Here is a 19542-nt window from a genome sequence, read left to right as displayed (position 1 = left end):
CACGCAAATACAGGGAGAATGTGCAAACTCCACACAGACAGTGACCCAGGGCCGGGATCGAACCTGGGTTCTCGGTGCCATGAGGCAGCAGTGCTAACCACTGCGCCACCGTGCTGCCCTCCTAATGCACATCAGTTCTGATGAAAGGTAATGGACCTGAAACATCAACTGTTTCTCTCTCCACAGATGTTGCCAGACCTGCTGAGTACTTTGTTTTTATTTCAGCCTTCCAGCACCAACAGTATTTTGCTTTTGCAAGGATATCTGTCTTAATATCTGTTCTAAATTTATCTTTCACAGAACTGCAACTGTGGTCTTTTACTCAACTGCTCTACCATATCTGATGACACTATTTTCAACTTATTTTCTCTGTTCCTTTTTTAAAAAAAAATATTTTTATTGTCGTTTTCATCTTAAACAGTTTGGCGTGTAAGGCACATGGTATTTACAAAGTAGCAGCTCAAGTGTGTCTGATGTTTACAAGCCAATTTGTGTCTTATGCACAACAGTTTTACAAGCCGTTCCCCTCCCCCTTCCCCTGCTGGAGGCATGTTTCGTACCCCCCCTTGCCCCCCCCCCAACTGGGGGAGTTATTCTTTGGTGTTTGCTGTTGGGAGGGCGGCCCTGCATGGCTCTTCCCCTCCTCCCCTCGCCCCATATGCTTCGTTTTATAATAATATAACAAAAATCTTTATTGTCACAAGTAGTCTCACATTAACACTGCAATGAAGTTACTGTGAAAAGCTCCTAGTCGCCACATTCTGGCGCCTGTTCGGTTACACACAGGGTGCCTTCTCCCCCCCCCCCCCCTCCCCCCCCGCTCTTTGTCACTTGTGCATGTCTTCCCTTGTCTTTCTCTTCCTCTCTCCCCACCTCTCTTCCTAGTCGCTGTTTGCCTCAAATACATCTTGGACAGGCTGATGAATGGCTCACATGCTTTGTGGAAGCCCACTTCCGACCCTCGGATGATGTACTTGATCTTCTCCAGGTGGAGAAATTCAGCCAGGTCTGCCAGCCAGTCTGCAGCCTTGGGTGGTGCGGCAAATCACCAGCCGAGCAGGATTCTCCAGCGTGCGATTAGGGATGCAAAAGCCAGAGTGGCTCTCTTCCCTATATGAAGGACTGGCCGCTCCGAAACCCTGAAGACTGCCGCTCTCGGGCATGAATCCACCCTCACCCCCACAAACTTGGACATCGCCTTGAAGAAGGCTGTCCAGTTAATGTAGGAGGCACGGTGCCCCTCGCTAGCGAGTCAGCGAACATGTCCCGCAGGTGCGGGGCCAGGGTTGGTGCGAATTTCTTATTGAAGTCGGGCCCCAGCGCCTTCCCCACCTGCATGGAACTGATACTCTCCATGATCTCACCCAGTCCTACTGGTGCTACCAGCTCCCCCTGTCGATCGTCCCCCACAACTGACATGGCCAGTCCATCAAGGAACCGTTTCATCGCCCCATCCCCCTCATGGGGTGGGTTTGGAGGTGTACAGTCCTCAGTAGAATGTCGCTAACGTTTAGTTGATCTCTTTTTGCTCAGTTACCAGTCTGTCTCTGCTATCCTTTACCTCTGCTATCTCCCTTGTGACTACCTACTTTCTCAGCTGGTGAGCCAGTAGGTGGCCAGCCTTTTCCCCGTGCTCGTAGAACATAGAACATAGGAAATACAGCACAGAACAGGCCCTTCGGCCCACAATGTTGTGCCGAACCTTTGTCCTAGATTAATCATAGATTATCATTGAATTTACAGTGCAGAAGGAGGCCATTCGGCCCTTTGAGTCTGCACCAGCTCTTGGAAAGAGCACCCTACCCAAACTCAACACCTCCACCCAACACCAAGGGCAATTTGGACATTAAGGGCAATTTATCATTGGCCAATTCACCTAACCCGCACATCTTTGGACTGTGGGAGGAAACCGGAGCACCCGGAGGCCCCTGTCCAAGATCTGATCCCAGTGGCAAGAACTGAACAAAGTAACGTTGCCCTTGTTGAGGAGTTGGAAACCTTTGCATCCAGTAGTTAACAAAGGGATGTATTGATGAAAGGCAAAAGTAGTTAAGTAACAGGCTATGCAACAGGTCTTAACACTTCGGCTCTCTGGTCCACACTGTCCGTGGTTCAGCTCTCCGGGCCCAGCTAAACTCCCTATTAACCGGGTTTCGCGCGCTCCTGTGCGATTGGTCCTGAGCTGGTCACCTGGTCCATGGAGCCTGTCCCCTTAAATGGCCTACACTAACACAATGATGTTTGTTATAGTTCCATACCTGGCTCAAATAATATTCATCATCTTTCTCAACTTGTCCATGTCAGCAACTTGTACATGTGATATGAGTTTGTGTGTGAGTTGGGAGTTCTCTGTCGTCTTCCCATTAGGAGTTCACGTGGTGCTAAACTATTTTGGTGTAGTTCAGAAGTGCAAGTTGGATGTCAGTCTTCTTCTTCAGCAATGCTTCCACTGTACACACTCTTAAGTTTCACCATTGGCTTGGTGAACTAGTTGTGTGAACAAATCCATGCGATGCCATGAACTTTTTAAAGTATTCATTGGAAAATTGCAGTCCATTGTCCAGAATTACAAGGCCTGATATTCCTTGCTCTGAAGAAGCATGCGCTCAAAGCATTGACCCTGTTTTTCTCTCCGACTTGCTAAGCTTTTATGCCATTTTCTGTTTTTTGTACCTGGGATTCCATGTTTTTCAAATATTTCCTTCAGCAATATAATCACTGCTTCAGAAGTGTGACCCGACAGTTGCTCGACTTCTATTCATCTGTAGTGGTAGTTCGCTATGTCCTAGAAAATCTATCCTCTGTCTTCTAAGAGGCTGACCCAAAGATATTCCCATGGTCTTGATGGAAGGAAAGGTGACATCAATGGTTCTCTTGTCTCTTAACAATGAATAGGACAAGTATTACAGTTTTATATTATCTCTTCCAATGACTTTGAGATACCTGGCCTTCAAACAGAATATCTTGCTTTGGTTTGATCTTCTGTGATGCCCTAATGTCTTTGGTGAAATCGTTGCAGAATATTGAGTCTCAGAACTCTTAGAATAACCAATCTCTCATGATAAATGAGTAAATCAACTGGAGGGCCGCAAATGTAACCTCACTATTTAAAAGGGGAGGGAATAAGAGGGAGAATTACTGAGCAAGTGGCCTGACATCAGTAGTGGGGAAGATGCTAGATACTATTATAAAAGATTTGAGATAGCAGAACTTTGAAAAGCATTAACAGGATTGGACAAGGTATGGAGTCACATGTAGGTCTGACCAGGTAGGGATGGCAGGTTTCCTTCACATTAGTGAATCAGATGGGTTTTTACAGCAATTGATGATAGTTGTCATGGTTACTATTACTGAGACTAGCTTTATATTCCAGATTAATTAAATTAATTTAAACCAATGTCCCCAGAGCCTGGGCCTCTTACGAAGACGTGATCGACTCTTAATTGCCGTCTGAAATGGCCTAGCAAACCACTCAGCTCAAGGGCAGTTAGGGATGGGCAACAAGTGTTGGCATTATCAGTAACACCCACATCCCATAAAAGAATAAAAAGGTAAATGTTCTAGCTTGCAATCTAATGTGCAGCAGTGAAATTCAGAATTTGGCAAGTTGGGAGTAATTTTTCTCACAACTTCAATGTCATGATGTCAATTTCCCCCCACCCCAGCCTAATTCCAAGCCCACATGTTCCTGCTTGTTACAATTCAGCCAAATACCTGAACTAATTAATGAAGAAAAATAATAAATGACCAAATTGTTTCTTGAATGGTATTACAAATGGATCAAAATAAGAAACATCTCCAGATATTTCCAAAGATTGGAATACGAGAACAGGACAAATTCACTTAAGTGCAATTATTATTATTTGATTGCATGGATGATGAATACTGATGAAGGTGTTGTTTAAAATTTGCTGAATACTTTTAGAGAAGGTTCTCAAATGTGGCATAAAATGATGTAGAGGTTTTAGGACGGACGTTCAAAGGTGGGCTGAAGGGGGATGTAGGAAGTGGGGGTTGCTGGGCAGCATTGGATGGGGAGGTATCGCACAGGTGCAGAACACCAATAAGAATAGAAGGCAACTGTCCTCGTGGAGTTTGCACATTCTCCCCGTGTCTGCGTGGGTTTCACTCCCACGACCCAAATATGTGCAGGTTAGGTGGATTGGCCACGCTAAATTGCCCCTTAATTGGAAACAAGTAATTGGGGGGGCGGCATGTGGCGCAGTAGTTAGCAGTGGGACTGCGGTGCTGAGGATTCGGGTTTGAATCCCGGCCCTGGGTCATTGTCCGTGTGGAGTTTGCACATTCACCCCATGTCTGCATGGGTTTCACCCCCACAACCCAAAGATGTGTAAGTTAGGTGGATTGGCCATTCTAAATTGCCCCTTGATTGGAAAATAAAATAATAATTGGGTACTCTAAAACATTTTTTAAAACAATAGAAGGCCACAGAACAAGCATGAAATCGGTTGAGGCCATGCACAACTTTGTCAATAGTTGATTTTAAAATTGTGGCCTTGGAGAATGAAGAACAATTGTAGATCAGTAAGGATGAGAGTGATGAGTGAGCAGCTCTTAGTGTGGAATAGGATATGTGCAGTAGCATTTTGGGCAAATTTTAAAATGAGGTTGGAGTTTGGAGTTCAAGGAGAGTCTAATTTGGGGATGACTAACAGCAGCAAAGAAGCTGTGGTGAGATGGAGGCAGACCAATGTTGCAGAGATATAAGTCAGCAGGAGTGAGATATGAGATTTCTATGTACAATAAATAGGACATTGGGTGGGATTTACCGACCAACCCGACGCATGTTTTTCAGCAGTGGAGCAGGCCAACCAGTAGGATTTACTGGTCACGCGTCGTCAACGGGATTTCCCAGTGACTGCACCCCTCATTGCTGGAAAACCTGTGCGCCGTTGTGGGACCGTAATATCCCACCAGTGTGAACAACCAGTAAATCCTGCCCACTGAGTGTAATAGTGTTAATATCTTCTCGATGAACCTCATACTGGAGGGGAATTGTTGCAGAGAACACGTCCTGGACAAAGCAAAATTAAGTGCAGCAGGTTGGTTATCTGTGTCACATGTTACCAAGTGTTGGAACATGAATGCGCCCTTTTGATTCCCTCCCAAGATCCTTCACTTTGCCGGAAACAGGCCAAGTGTATTTATCACAGCAGGAGGAATCTTTAATTCCAAGTTACTTGTATGCCTCTTAGTGGCTGCTTCAAATATTTTGGGGCCGTGAGCGCATATGTATCGTGGTAATAAAATCATGTCCTGCAGGCAAAAAAATACATTTTTTTAAATAATGACCCAGACTCAGCAGTAATCATAAGGATGAAACAATCAGCATTCTCTACCGTTCCTCCTCTGAAACTGACAGCAATTTCTGGAGTCTGCACAAATTCAGCTCAAAGCAGAAATTCAGAAGATTCTATCAATGATTGTATGTTTCTATATAGGTATGCAGACTGCAATTGAGAAAAATTACAGTATAACGGTGGCAGAAAGGACGTTTGATGAGGACTCGTCTACTGAGGTAGTATGGGCTGAGGTTAGAAACAGGAAAGGAGAGGTCACCCTGTTGGGAGTTTTCTATAGGCCTCCGAAAAGTTCCAGAGATGTAGAGGAAAGGATTGCAAAGATGATTCTGGATAGCGAAAGTAACAGGGTAGTTGTTATGGGGGACTTTAACTTTCCAAATATTGATTGGAAACGATATAGTTCGAGTACTTTAGATGGGTCAGTTTTTGTCCAATGTGTGCAGGAGGGTTTCCTGACACAGTATGTAGATAGGCCAACAAGAGGCGAGGCCACATTGGATTTGGTACTGGGTAATGAACCAGGCCAGGTGTTAGATTTGGAGGCAGGAGAGCACTTTGGTGATAGTGACCACAATTCGGTTACGTTTACTTTAGCAAATAGGTATATACCGCAGGTCAAGAGTTATAGCTGGGGGAAAGGCAATTATGATGCGATTAGGCAAGACATAGGATGGGGAAGGAAACTGCAGGGGATGGGCGCAATTGAAATGTGGAGCTTGTTCAAGGAGCAGCTACTGCATGTCCTTGATAAGTATGTACCTGTCAGGCAGGGAGGAAGTGGTCGAGGAGGGAACCGTGGTTTACTAAAGTAGTTGAATCACTTGTCAAGAGGAAGAAGGAGGCTTATGTAAAGATGAGATGTGAAGGTTCAGTTAGGTCGCTTGAGAGTTACAAGTTAGCCAGGAAGGACCTAAAGAGAGAGCTAAGAAGAGCCAGGAGGGGACATGAGAAGTCCTTGGCAGGTAGGATCAAGGAAAACCCTAAAGCTTTCTATAGGTATGTCAGGAATAAAAGAATGACTAGGGTAAGATTTGGAGTTGGGGACCAAGTGCAATGTGTCAAAGTTTGCAGACGACACTAAGATGAGTGGTAAAGCAAAAAAGGCAGAGGATACCGGAAGTCTGCAGAAGGATTTGGATAGGTTAGGTGAATGGGCTAGGGTCTGGCAGATGGAATTCAATGTTGCCAAGTGTGAGGCTAGCCATTTTGGGAGGAATAACAGCAGAATGGATTATTATTTAAACGGTAAGATGTTAAAACATGCTGCTGTGCAGAGGGACCTGGGTGTGCTGATGCACGAGTCGCAAAAAGTTGGTGTGCAGGTGCAACAGGTGATTAAGAAGGCTAATCGAGTTTTGTCTTTCATTGCTAGAGGGATGGAGTTCAAGACTAGTGAGGTTATGCTGTAATTGTATAGGGTGTTGGTGAGGCTGCATCTGGAGTATTGTGTTCAGTTTTGGTCTCCTTACCTGAGAAAGGACATATTGGCACTGGAGGGAGTGCAGAGGAGATTCACTAGGTTGATCCCAGAGTTGAGGGGATTAGATTATGACGAGAGGTTGAGTAGACTGGGACTGTACTCATTGGAGTTTAGAAGGATGCGGGGGGATCTTATTGAGACATATAAAATTATGAAGGGAATAGATAGGATAGATGCGGGCAGGTTGTTTCCACTGGTCGGGGAAAGCAGAACTAGGGGGCATAGCCTCAAAATAAGGGAGGTAGATTTAGGACGGAGTGTAGGAGGAACTTCTTCACCCAAAGGGTTGTGAATCTCTGGAATTCCTTGTCCAGTGAAGCAGTTGAGGCTCCTTCTTTAAACGTTTTTAAGAAAAAGATAGATGCCTTTCTAAAGAATAAAGGGATTCGGGGATATGGTGTAAGAGCCGGAGAGTGGAGCTGAGTCCACAAAGATCAGCCATGATCTCATTAAATGGCGAAGCAGGCTCGAGTGGCCAGATGGCCTACTCCTGTTCCTAGTTCTTATGTTCTTAAGAGTAGGGCCTGTCAAGGACGGTAGTGGGAAGTTGTGCGTGGAATCCGAGGAGATAGGAGAGGCACTAAATGAATATTTTTCATCAGTATTCACACAGGAAAAAGACAATGTTGTCGAGGAGAATACTGAGATACAGGGTACTAGACTAGACGGGATTGAGGTTCATAAGGAGGAGGTGTTAGCAATTCTGGAAAGTGTGAAAATAGATAAGTCCCCTGGGACGGATGGGATTTATCCCAGGATTCTCTAGGACGCTAGGGAGGAGATTGCAGAGCCTTTGGCTTTGATCTTTATGTCGTCATTGTCTACAGGAATAGTGCCAGAAGACTGGAGGATAGCAAGTGTTGTCCCCTTGTTCAAGAAGGGGAATAGAGACAACCCCGGTTACTGTAGACCAGTGAGCTTTACTTCTGTTGTGGGCAAAGTCTTGGAAAGGATTATGATAGGATTTATAATCATCTAGAAAGGAATAATTTGATTAGGGATAGTCAACACGGTTTTGTGAAGGGTAGGTCGTGCCTCACAAACCTTATTGAGTTCTTTGAGAAGGTGACCAAACCGGTGGATGAGGGTAAAGCAGTTGATGTGGTGTATATGGATTTCAGTAAAGCATTTGATAAGGTTCCCCACGGCAGACTATTGCAGAAAATACAGAGGCATGGGATTGAGGGTGATTTAGCAGTTTGGATCAGAAATTGGCTAGCTGTAAGAAGACAGAGGGTGGTGGTTGATGGGAAATGTTCAGCCTGGAATTCAGTTACTAGTGGTGTACCACAGGATCTGTTTTGGGGCCACTGCTGTTTGTCATTTTTATAAATGACCTGGAGGAGGGCGTAGAAGGATGGGTGAGTAAATTTGCGGATGGCACTAAAGTCGGTGGAGTTGTGGACAGTGCGGAAGGATGTTGCAGGTTACAGAGGGACATAGATAAGCTGCAGAGCTGGGCTGAGAAGTGGCAAATGGAGTTTAATGCAGAAAAGTGTGAGGTGATTCATTTTGGAAGGAGTAACAGGAATACAGAGTACTGGGCTAACTGTAAGATTCTTGGTAGTGTGGATGAGCAGAGAGATCTTGGTGTCCATGTACATAGATCCCTGAAAGTTGCCACCCAGGTTGATAGGGTTGTTAAGAAGGCGTACGGTGTGTTAGCTTTTATTGGTAGAGGGATTGAGTTTCGGAGCCATGAGGTCATGTTGCAGCTGTACAAAACTCTGGTGCGGCCGCATTTGGAGTATTGCGTGCAGTTCTGGTCGCTGCATTATAGGAAGGATGTGGAAGCATTGGAAAGGGTGCAGAGGAGATTTACCAGGTTGTTGCCTGGTATGGAGGGAAGATCTTATGAGGAAAGGCTGAGGGACTTGAGGCTGTTTTCGTCACAGAGAAGACGGTTAAGAGGAGACTTAATAGAGGCATACAAGATGATCAGAGGATTTGATAGGGTGGACAGTGAGAGCCTTTTTCCTCGGATGGTGATGGCTAGCACGAGGGGACATAGCTTTAAATTGAGGGGAGATAGATATAAGACAGATGTCAGAGGTAGGTTCTTTACTCAGAGAGTAGTAAGGGCGTGGAATGCCCTGCCTGCAACAGTAGTGGACTCGTCATCATTAAGGGTATTTAAATGGTCATTGGATAAACATATGGATGATAATGGAATAGTGAAGATGGTCTTTAGATTGATTTCACAGGTCGGCGCAACATCGAGGACCAAAGGGCCTGTACTACGCTGTAATGTTCTATGTTCTAAATCACTGACGAGGACCCCACCAAATTACGCTATCAGTTGTGCTGTAAAAACCCTGGGAAAAGTTGCATGTTGAGTGAATTAAACTAGGGGCTAGAGAGCTGACTTGTAATGCCGAACAAGGCCAGCAGCACGGGTTCATTTCCCTTACCAGCTTACCCGAACAGGTGCCAGAATGTGGCGACTAGGGGCTTTTCATAGTAACTTCATACTTGTGACAATAAAAGATTATTATTATTAAATGGCATAATTACTGCTGAACAGCCTCGCTGCCCCTGAAAAATTAACTTTATATTTGTGGAATTCAAATTTCTCCATATGATTAAAATACAGCGGTTAGCTCTGTTACTTCACAGTGCCAGGGTCCCAGGTTCGATTCCCGCTTGGGTCACTATCTCTGTAGAGTATGCACGTTCTCCCCATGTCTGCGTGGGTTTCCTCCGGGTGCTCCGGTTTCCTCCCACAAGTCCTGAAAGATGTGCTGTTAGGTAATTTGGACATTCTGAATTCTCCCTCTGTGTACCCAAACAGGCGCCAGAATGTGGCGACTAGGGGCATTTCACAGTAACGTCATTGCAGTGTTAATGTAAGCCTACTGTGACAATAAAGATTATTATTCAAAACTATTTTTTTTAAATTTTGTTATTAATATTTCTTCAGCAAATGTGAATGTCACAATTTATTTGTCAATTTAAAATGTAATTAGAAGTGCAAAGGTCAGCGTGTTTACTTCCCAGTTTGATGTTGGACGTTTTAAAAAATTACAACCTGATTGACTTCTTATCTTGCATTTATAATAATAATTAGTGTCACAAGTCGGCTTACAAATCTGCTTCATCTATCATTGCTGGATGCCTGGAGATTCCTTTTACTTGGTGCCAGATTCAAACTAACATCTGGGAAGCGTGAATCCATGCCCGAGAAGATCACGAGATCTTTAAGAGCAGTTTTCTTCCAGATCAGCAGCAAATCATAGAATCCCTACAGTGCAGAAGGGGGCCATTCAGCCCAGTCCACCTAACCTGCACATCCTTAGACTGTCGGGGGAAATCCTACACGGGGAGATTGTGCAAACTCCATACAGACAGTCACCCAAGGTCAGATTCAAACCTGTATCCCTAGCACTGTGAGTTAGCAATGCTAACCACTGTGCACCTTGTCACAGTCACTGCACTGGCTGGCAGTGAAATCTGGGCCAGTTTATTGAAAGTCAAGTGTCTTGATGATTTTCCAAGGGCACACTGATTAACAAACCCTTTTGTACTGTCTTGACAAAGGGAAGATTAAATTATAAAATCTGAAATGGGCACGCTAGTGTCATTTCATCGGTGACAATTTGTGAGATCCTCCAGCCTCCCAGTTGCATGTTTCTTGGCAGTGGGAAGCAGCGTGTCATTCAATAATATAATATAATAATCGCTTGTTGTCACAGGTAGGCTTCAATGAAGTTACTGTGAAAAGCCCCTAGGCGCCACATTCCGGTACCTGTTCGGGGAGGCCGGTACGGGAATTGAACCCCGCGCTGCTGGCATTTTTCTGCTTACAAACTAGCTGTTTAGCCCACTGTGCTAAACCAGCCCCATTCGCATCCAGCACCATTCCCTTCTCCCATTGCTATGAATGGGAATTCTCATTGAAACAACCCCACACCGCCGTGTAAACAGTGGGCAGGAGTGCACTACCGCTGGGACCGGGGAATCCCGTCGCCAGCGAACGGCTGGAGAATTCCAGCCAATAGGTGGGTTGGTAGTGGAATATTTCTTCATCCATTAACAGCTGGAAACTGCTGGTTACAGAACCAAGTGTCTGTGATAAAATTATATACATATGCATCTTACAACTGCCCTATCTACGAGTGAGACCACAAAATAACACCCGGGCCTCCCAAGATCAGTAGATACGTGTCAGAAGACTGGCTGGCCTCCATTTAGCTGGATAAAGGGACATGCTCAGATACTGCTCAGTCGAATTCTCTCCCATACACACAACAAGGACCCATAAACATGTGTACTGCATCATTAGTAAACACACAACGGCAAGTTTTGAACATAATGAGGGCTCGCTGGCTGTGAGTAGTGTAAAGCGACCCACCTTTAAATGAAACTGAAGGATCAGTAATGTTTGTATAGAACTGGGGCAAATTCTTATATTACAGATTACAGCAAATAACAGCCATTAGTGCAGAAACAACAGGACTGCTGAAATCACAATGTTCCTCGAATACTAACAAGGGAACGGCACTGACAACAGAATACAGATGAACCAGGTTGCACAGAAACATCCCTGGTAAACTGATTAACATCAAAGCCAATTCAGAAAACCACATAACTGTATTATTCATGAGTTATTAATCAGTGGTGTTTGGAAAGAAACATTTTGCAGAGTAGACAATCTTAATGAGCCTGCATTGGCACTATGTTGTGACATCAAAAACAGACTCATTCTGTCTTAGGATCTCTTTAAATCTTCCTTCATGGCTTTTCTCAAATTATTTTTGGTCCTGGATTTGAGTGCGTACCACCCAATACCTGAATCTGATCTCCTGGCATTGCCCCTTCCTCTGGTGTACTTTCAGTGATTCGTAGAATTTACAGTGCAGAAGGAGGCCATTCGGCCTGTCGAGTCTGAACCGGCTCTTGGAAAGAGCACCCCACCCAAGGTCAACACCTCCACCCTATCCCCATAACCCAGTAACCCCACCCAACACCAAGGGCAATTTTGGACGCTAAGGGCAATTTATCATGGCCAATCCACCTAACCTGCACATCTTTGGACTGTGGGAGGAAACCGGAGCACCCGGAGGAAACCCACGTAGACACTGGGAGAACGTGCAGACTCCGCACAGACAGTGACCCAAGCCGGGAATCAAACCTGGGACCCTGGAGCTGTGAAGCAATTGTGCTATCCACAATGCTACCGTGCTGCCCACAAATTGACCTATCTTGACCCTACATTCTTTGACATTAAGCTATTCCTTTTTGTGACCTCTTCCATCTTCAAATGTTGCGCAAAACCTCCTCCAATGACCTCCTCTTGTTTTTAAATTCTGGATGAAATACCTTGAGACATTTGCAGTTGGACAGTCCCCAAGCATTACTTCTTTACATCTCTCTTGCTCTTGGCATTCTATAGCAGAAGCATTTTCCTACACCTAGATTTCTCACCTCTATTAACCAGGATAGTCCAGTAGGATTAGAGTCCATGGGAGCTTTAAATGAAACTGGAGGATCATTGCTTTAAGTGAGACCTTCTTCTGACTGTCAAATCTTACAAGCCAGGTGCAACCCCACTTTTAATATTTTGATTAGAGAATTATGTCTCAACAGTGTGAATCTTAAAATTGTCTCTACCCCCACTCCCCTTGTTGCCAACCTTTTGTCAAGCAGGGGGACTGTTCAGAATGATGCCTCATGACAACAGTGTTATGAATATTGAAGCTGGATGGTGTGGAGTGAATGTGCAGAACTATAACTAGAGCATAACTTTTAGCCATTAATGGGTTGTGTTATTTACCATTTATCTATCTGTCCTCTTATAGTTACGCCAACATTTACCGAGAGCTGGAGCAGGTAATCCGGATTGCAGACTCGCAGGAAGATCTAAAATGGTTCAACAGTATACATGGACCTGGAATGCCAATGAACTGGCCTCAGTTTGAGGTAACGATTCTTTTGTCCACATAATAACATATATCTAATTAAAATGTTACATTATATATTAAAAAATACTACCTGCTTGACTGAAATATTACAGTGACCTTGAAGAGCTATCTTACATGTACCTGACCTCATTGCTGAACGTGGCTCTGAGGTACATCACGGTGTGCTGTTTTGTTGCTTAATAAACTGTGAACCTAAACGAGGAAAATATTTTTGATAAAGTATAAATGTTCAAAACTATATAAAACTGTTCTGTCAGTTATGGTGATTAGTGACAGTATTTTCTACTGTGGAAACTCTTTGGCTTGGCTCAGTGGTAGCACTCATTTTTAAGTCAGGAGATTATGCTAGCCTTGGTTATACACTCTGTAAGGCAGTCATGAAAATACGCTGCATTGTTGGAGGTTCTATCTGTGGTGATATGCATCACTGTAAATACACAAGGGGTTAATGTAAATACACTATGACTAAGTAAACACTAGAGGGAGCGCCAGAGATGTCATGACATGCAGACATACAGCTAATGAACACACAGAATAGGACACGACCAATGGGCAGTCAAGACACCCAGAGGTGACACTACCACAAGGGGGCATTACACAACTCCTATATAAGGACAGGGCACACATGCTCTGTCTCTTTCCACAGGCGACACTTAGAGAGTAGGACAGGGGCAGATCAGAAGCATCACACCCACCACGTGGCTTAGAGCAGACTGGTTAGTTAGACTGAGTTACTATAGCAAGATTAGCAGGAGAGTCAAACTCTTAGAGAACTGTGCTAATGGTTCAATAAATCACATTGAACTTACTTCAACGTCTGGAGTATCTTTTGGTCAAAACTGCATCGAGTTGCAGCCTGTGTTATCCCAGAGTACATAACACACCACAATCTTTGGGCTTAAATATTAAATCTGCCTGCTCAGTTGAACAAAAACTACTATGGTGCTACTCGAAGAAAGGCAAGAACTTCTGGTCAACATCCATCCCTTAGCAAATGCCAGAAAAATAGATTAACTTGTCATTCATCTCATTGCTTTAAGTGAGACCTTGCTGAATGGCACCTATCCCATTTCAGAACGAACTAACTGGCTATAAAGTGCTTAGGATGTCCTGAGCAGATGAAAGATATTACATAAATGACGGCCTTTTCTTTGATTTCACAAGGTTAATATACAGAGGCAATTTGGCATCCAAAGTAAACCCATAGGCAGGCATCCCTTAATCAAGTACCCCTACAGTTTTAAATGATCCCAGGGTTTTTGCCTCTGTTTTGCTTCCATTCCACATGCTGATCTACCCTTTGTGTGAAGATTATCATGTCATTCCCTTTACTGTTTGTTGTATGCCATTGTCTCCTATTCAGTTTTCCCACTGTCACATTTTAGTTTGTAATAGTGTTCTGGATCTAACTTCCCCTGACATTGAGGCCCGACAAGGCCTCCTAATTCCATCCTTCCAAAACTGAAAAGCCAATGTTTATCCCATCATCAATTTATATTGGGGCAGTCTCTCTGAACCATTTCTGAGGCACCAATGCTTTCCTTATCTTGGTGACCAGAAATAATGGTGTTCCAGGCGACGTATGATTTGTGTACTGACTCGAGCATAAGCATAACTTGCATGGAGCTGGACTGTAGTTCCACATTACATTTGTAGAGAATGGATATTCAGTGTGTCAATTTCAGTAAAACCTGTGGATCTCTTTCAACGCATTTTGTTATTTCAGCACCATTTGGAGTGTGTTTATATTGTCCACTTCTGTGGTGATACTTTGCAACTACCCAAGCCAAATTTGACCTACAATTGATCAATTCACTTGTACGTATTTTGTTTAATCTTTATTGGGGGGAAGGGGGGATTCTCCAGGTCTGCCTGCTGGAAATGGGATTCTGATCAGCTGGAGAAACCCACATCGAGGCCAAATCAGGATTCATGCCTGACGGGAAACCGGTTCTCCATGCCCGTCCGACTGGCCATAGCAGGTTTCTCGACGTCCCGGCTGGGCTTCTTCTCCCGACCCGGTGGGACCATGCAGATAGTTCATTAGAGCTATTTTACATGTCATTGTCTGGTGGGATGCACCATTCACAAGCCAGCGGGATGCTCCAGTACCCCCCAGCTGAGAGTCCCGCTGGCGTGAATTGGTGCAAATATTGAGGAGCGTGGACCTGGCGGCTGCAGTTTGAGGGGTGGGAAGTTGGTAAGTACCCTCCCAACAATAGCTACCAGAATGCCAAGAGGGTGGGTGTTAGGGGGGCTGGTGCTGTCTGGATGGGCTCAGGTCAGGGGTCTTCCTTTGGATGGGACTCCTTTGGTTGTTCTCCCCATCTGCAGCCTATAAAACCCATTAAACAGTGACCCAATATATAAAATATTGTTATGTGAAACTTCTTATCTGTACCCCTAAACCATTTAAACATTTACTCAATAAGTAAAAAATTAAGTTTTTCTGTTTAAAGAAAAATAAACGTTTTCCCATAATAAAGTAAATCTGTACCCCTAGAACTGTTAAAGTCATTGTCTGGTGGGCTAAGTTTCAAGGTCTGCCTCATGTTCTCAAGTGCTTCCGAGAAAAAACAGCTGTGGGGGCAACCCCTTCACTTTCTAGTGTGCGTTGCGCTTGGACATCACATCGTGTTGTAGATTCATTAGAATCTTTCTCATTTTAGAAGAGCAGAAAGTCGGACATTTTATATCAGTTGCTTCAGTGCTGTAGCCAGCAATTTACAGACCTCAGCAATTTGCAAAAGGCTGCAAATTAGCTGAACTGTCTCCAGCTGTGGTTTGAACAGGGAAGTTTGATAACTAAACGTTGTAACATTGTTCTATATCCTAATCTGTCAGTGAGTTTTATTTTATTTTTATCATTCATGGGATGTGGGCATCACTGGCAAGTCCATCTCTATTTGCCCTTGTAAAGGTAATGGTGCGCCTTCTCCTTGAACCGCCAAAGTGCATGTGGTGTTGATGCATCCACAATGTTGAGGAGGGAACTCCAGGATGTTGACCCAGCGACAGTGAAGGAACAACTATATAGTCAGAAGTCTGGACGGTGTGTGGCTTGGCGGGATGCTTGCAGCTGATGCTGTTTCTATGCATCTACTGGCCTTGTTTTCTAGGTGGTGGAGGTCACAGATTTGGAAGGTGCTCCCAAAGAGTTACTGCAGTACACCTTGTAAATGGTGCACACTGCTGTCACTGTTTCAGGGGGTGGATGAGGTGCCAATCACGTGGGTTGCTTTATCCTGGTCTGTGTCAAGCTTCAATTTGTTTTTTTTTATTTAATTTTTTTTTTTAAATTGAAGTGTTGTTGGATCATCTTTGATCTCCTTAAATGCAGATCAAGCAAAGGCTCAACTCACTTTCATAGTCAGTGAACAGAGAGGAACTACTGTGATCAGATTCATTTAATTCAATCAGTGCAATGAATCTTTATAAAATAATATGAAAATAAGCAATAAAATAAGCATACTTCCCCCAAATTCATGAGTTGTCGTGCTTGATTTAAGCTCCTTTCTAGCTCCCCTGGTGTATGCTTTCAGTCTTTTTCCTGGGTCTCACTGTTTTAGGGTATTATGTCAAAAGGGTCAAGATGGCACAGTGGTATTGTCCCTGGGCTAGTAGTGCAGAGACCCAGGGTAATGCTGTGGGGATCGGGGTTTGAATCCCACCATGACAGATGGTGAAATTTGAATTAATAAAAATCTGGAATTAAAAATCTAATGATAATCATGATAACCATTGTTAAGTCTAATGATGACCATGAAACCATTGTTGATTGTCATAAAAAACAATTGGCTCACAAATGTCCTTTAGTGAAGGAAATCTGCTGTCTTTACCTGGTCTGGCCTGCTTGTGACTCCAGATTGCCCTCTGACATGGCCTTGCAAGCCACTCAGTTGCATCAAGCCGCTAAAAACAAGTCAATAACACTATGGGTATGCCTGAACCACATGGACTGCAATGGTTCAAGAAGGCAGCTCGACACCACCTTCGCGAGGACAATTAGGGATGGGCAATAAATGCCCACAACCGCTACATTTCGAGAATATGCTTTTTTAAAAAGATCTGCCTTCCTGAAGCTTCCGAAGTCAGATTGGCCTTCCTGAAAGTGAACCCTCGGAAGGCGACGGGCCCAGACGGGATCCCTGGTCGTGCACTCAGAGCCTGCGCGGACCAGCTGGCAGAGGTATTCACGGACATCTTTAACCTGTCCCTACTCCACTCCGAGGTCCCCACCTGCTTCAAGAAGACCACCATCATACCAGTACCAAAGAAGAACCAGGCAACGTGCCTCAATGACTACCGACCAGTGGCCCTGACTTCAGTCGTAATGAAGTGCTCGAGAGGTTGATCATGAAGCGCTTCACCTCCATACTCCCAGAACGCCTTGATCCACTGCAATTCGCATACCGCTGCAACCGGTCCACATCAGACACCATTTCCCTGGCCCTACACTCATCCCTAGAGCATCTCGAAAACAAGGACTCCTACATTAGACTCCTATTTATTGACTACAGCTCCGCCTTCAACACCATAATCCCAGCCAAGCTCATATCAAAGCTCCAAAACCTAGGACCTGGCTCCCTACTCTGCAACTGGATCCTCGATTTTCTGACCAACAGACCACAATCAGTAAGAATGAACAACAACACCTCCTCCACAATAGTCCTCAACACCGGCGCCCTGCAAGGCTGCGTACTTAGCCCCCTACTCTACTCCCTGTACACACACGACTGCGTGGCAAAACTTGGTTCCAACTCCATCTACAAGTTTGCTGACGATATGACCATAGTGGGCCGGATCTTGAATAACGATGAGTCCGAATACAGGAGGGAGATAGAGAACCTAGTGGAGTGGTGTAGCGACAACAATCTCTCCCTCAATGCCAGCAAAACTAAAGAGCTGGTAATTGACTTCAGGAAGCAAAGTACTGTACACACCCCTGTCAGCATCAACGGGGCCGAGGTGGAGATGGTTAGCAGTTTCAAATTCCTAGGGGTGCACATCTTCAAAAATCTGTCCTGGTCCACCCACGTCGACGCTACCACCAAGAAAGCACAACAGCGCCTATACTTCCTCAGGAAACTAAGGAAATTCGGCATGTCCACATTGACTCTTACCAACTTTTACAGATGCACCATAGAAAGCATCCTATCAGGCTGCATCACAGCCTGGTATGGCAACTGCTCGGCCCAGGACGCAAGAAACTTCAGAGAGTCGTGAACACCGCCCAGTCCATCACACAAACCTGTCTCCCATCCATTGACTCCATCTATACCTCCCGCTGCCTGGGGAAAGCGGGCAGTATAATCAAAGATCCCTCCCACCCAGCTTACTCACTCTTCCAACTTCTTCCATCGGGCAGGAGATACAGAAGTCTGAGAACACGCACAAACAGACTCAAAAACAGCTTCTTCCCCACTGTCACCAGACTCCTAAATGACCCTCTTATGGACTGATTTCATTAACACTACACCCTGTATGCTTCATCCGATGCCAGTGCTTTTGTAGTTACATTGTATATGTTGTGTTGCCCTATTATGTATTTTCTTTTATTCCCTTTTCTTCTCATGTACTTAATGATCTGTTGAGCTGCTCGCAGAAAAATACTTTTCACTGTACCTCGGTACACGTGACAATAAACAAATCCATCCATCCATCCATCCTTGTCCCTGTCTCTCTTTTGTGGGGCTTGCTCTTCACAGCTCTGAAGATATTAAAAACCTTTTAGTAAAGTGTGTATTAAGTGCGTATTCACCACTGAAATAAGGTAACCAATTCCTTGTTACGTATAGTAAGAAGTCTTACAACACCAAGTTAAAGTCCAACAGCTTTGTTTCGAATCACTTGCTTTTGGAGCACTGCTCCTTCCTCAGGTGAATCAACCTGAGGAAGGAGCAGTGCTCCGAAAGCTAGTGATTCAAAACAAACCTGTTGGACTTTAACTTGGTGTTGTAAGACTTCTTACTGTGCTCACCCCAGTCCAACGCCGGCATCTCCACATCATTGTTACGTATAGCCTGAGGAAAAATTTACATTAGTTTGTTTAAATCTTAACCTATTGCCTCAGACCTTATGTATACATTAAGTAATTTTTTTTCCAGATCCTTTCCATAGAAATTAAGGATCTCTCTTGATTTTATTTTAAATGGAAACTTTTGATCTGCCTTGGCTCAGTTGATAGCCTCTGAATCCAGGGGTGTCCCTCCAGTGCCGTACTGAGAGAGCACTGGTGGAGCCAGATGCTGTCTTTCAGAGGAGATGTTAAATTGAGGCCGTATCTGCCTGCTCAGGTGGATGTAATAGAACCCATAGCACTATCTCACAGAAGAGCAGGAGAGTTATCACCAGTATCCTGGCCAATGTTCATCCCTCAATCAATATCAGAAAAAGTAGATTATCTGGTCATTACAACATTGCTGTTTGTGGGAGCTTTCGGTGCGCATATTGGCTGTCGTGCTTCCTAAATTGCAACAGTAGCTATATTTCAAAAATCACGCCAGAAATTATTTGAGATTGCTGGTGGTCATAAAAGGCCCAATATAAATAGAAGTCTATTTTTAAAAGACAAAGGCTTGCATGTGTTTGCATGCAGTTAAATTATTTGGATTTGCTGTGCCTAAAAGGAGCAAAACTTTTCTTTTACAGGAATATTCTCAAGATGTGACCCATCCAGTTGCTAAAAGAGAGAAAGTAAAAAAGGTCAATGAAGGCGTTACTAACGCCTCACCAGGTGGAGAGCAGGTGACACAGTCAGCGGACCGGGGCAGGTAGGTGCACTCAAAGGTGGCATTTTCTTTAATAATGGTGGTAG

The 19542-nt window shown here is 44.4% G+C and overlaps 1 protein-coding gene across 7 annotated transcripts in view; it reads left to right on the top strand.

Moving 5' to 3' along the window:
- Positions 1 to 19542, top strand: part of pacsin1b (protein kinase C and casein kinase substrate in neurons 1b) — a 472183-nt gene that overhangs the window by 429434 nt on the left and 23207 nt on the right. For all 7 annotated transcript variants that reach the window (XM_072480514.1, XM_072480519.1, XM_072480512.1 and 4 more), the window contains 2 exons: positions 12603 to 12723; positions 19377 to 19498. In XM_072480514.1, the coding sequence (XP_072336615.1) occupies positions 12603 to 12723; positions 19377 to 19498 (243 nt within the window). The remainder of the gene's footprint in view (positions 1 to 12602; positions 12724 to 19376; positions 19499 to 19542) is intronic.

Source organism: Scyliorhinus torazame, chromosome 17 (assembly GCF_047496885.1).
Source record: "Scyliorhinus torazame isolate Kashiwa2021f chromosome 17, sScyTor2.1, whole genome shotgun sequence".
NCBI classification, from domain to species: Eukaryota; Metazoa; Chordata; class Chondrichthyes; order Carcharhiniformes; family Scyliorhinidae; genus Scyliorhinus; species Scyliorhinus torazame.
The sequence above is the reverse complement of the archived record's forward strand: the minus strand, read 5'-3'. Positions and strand labels throughout refer to the sequence as shown.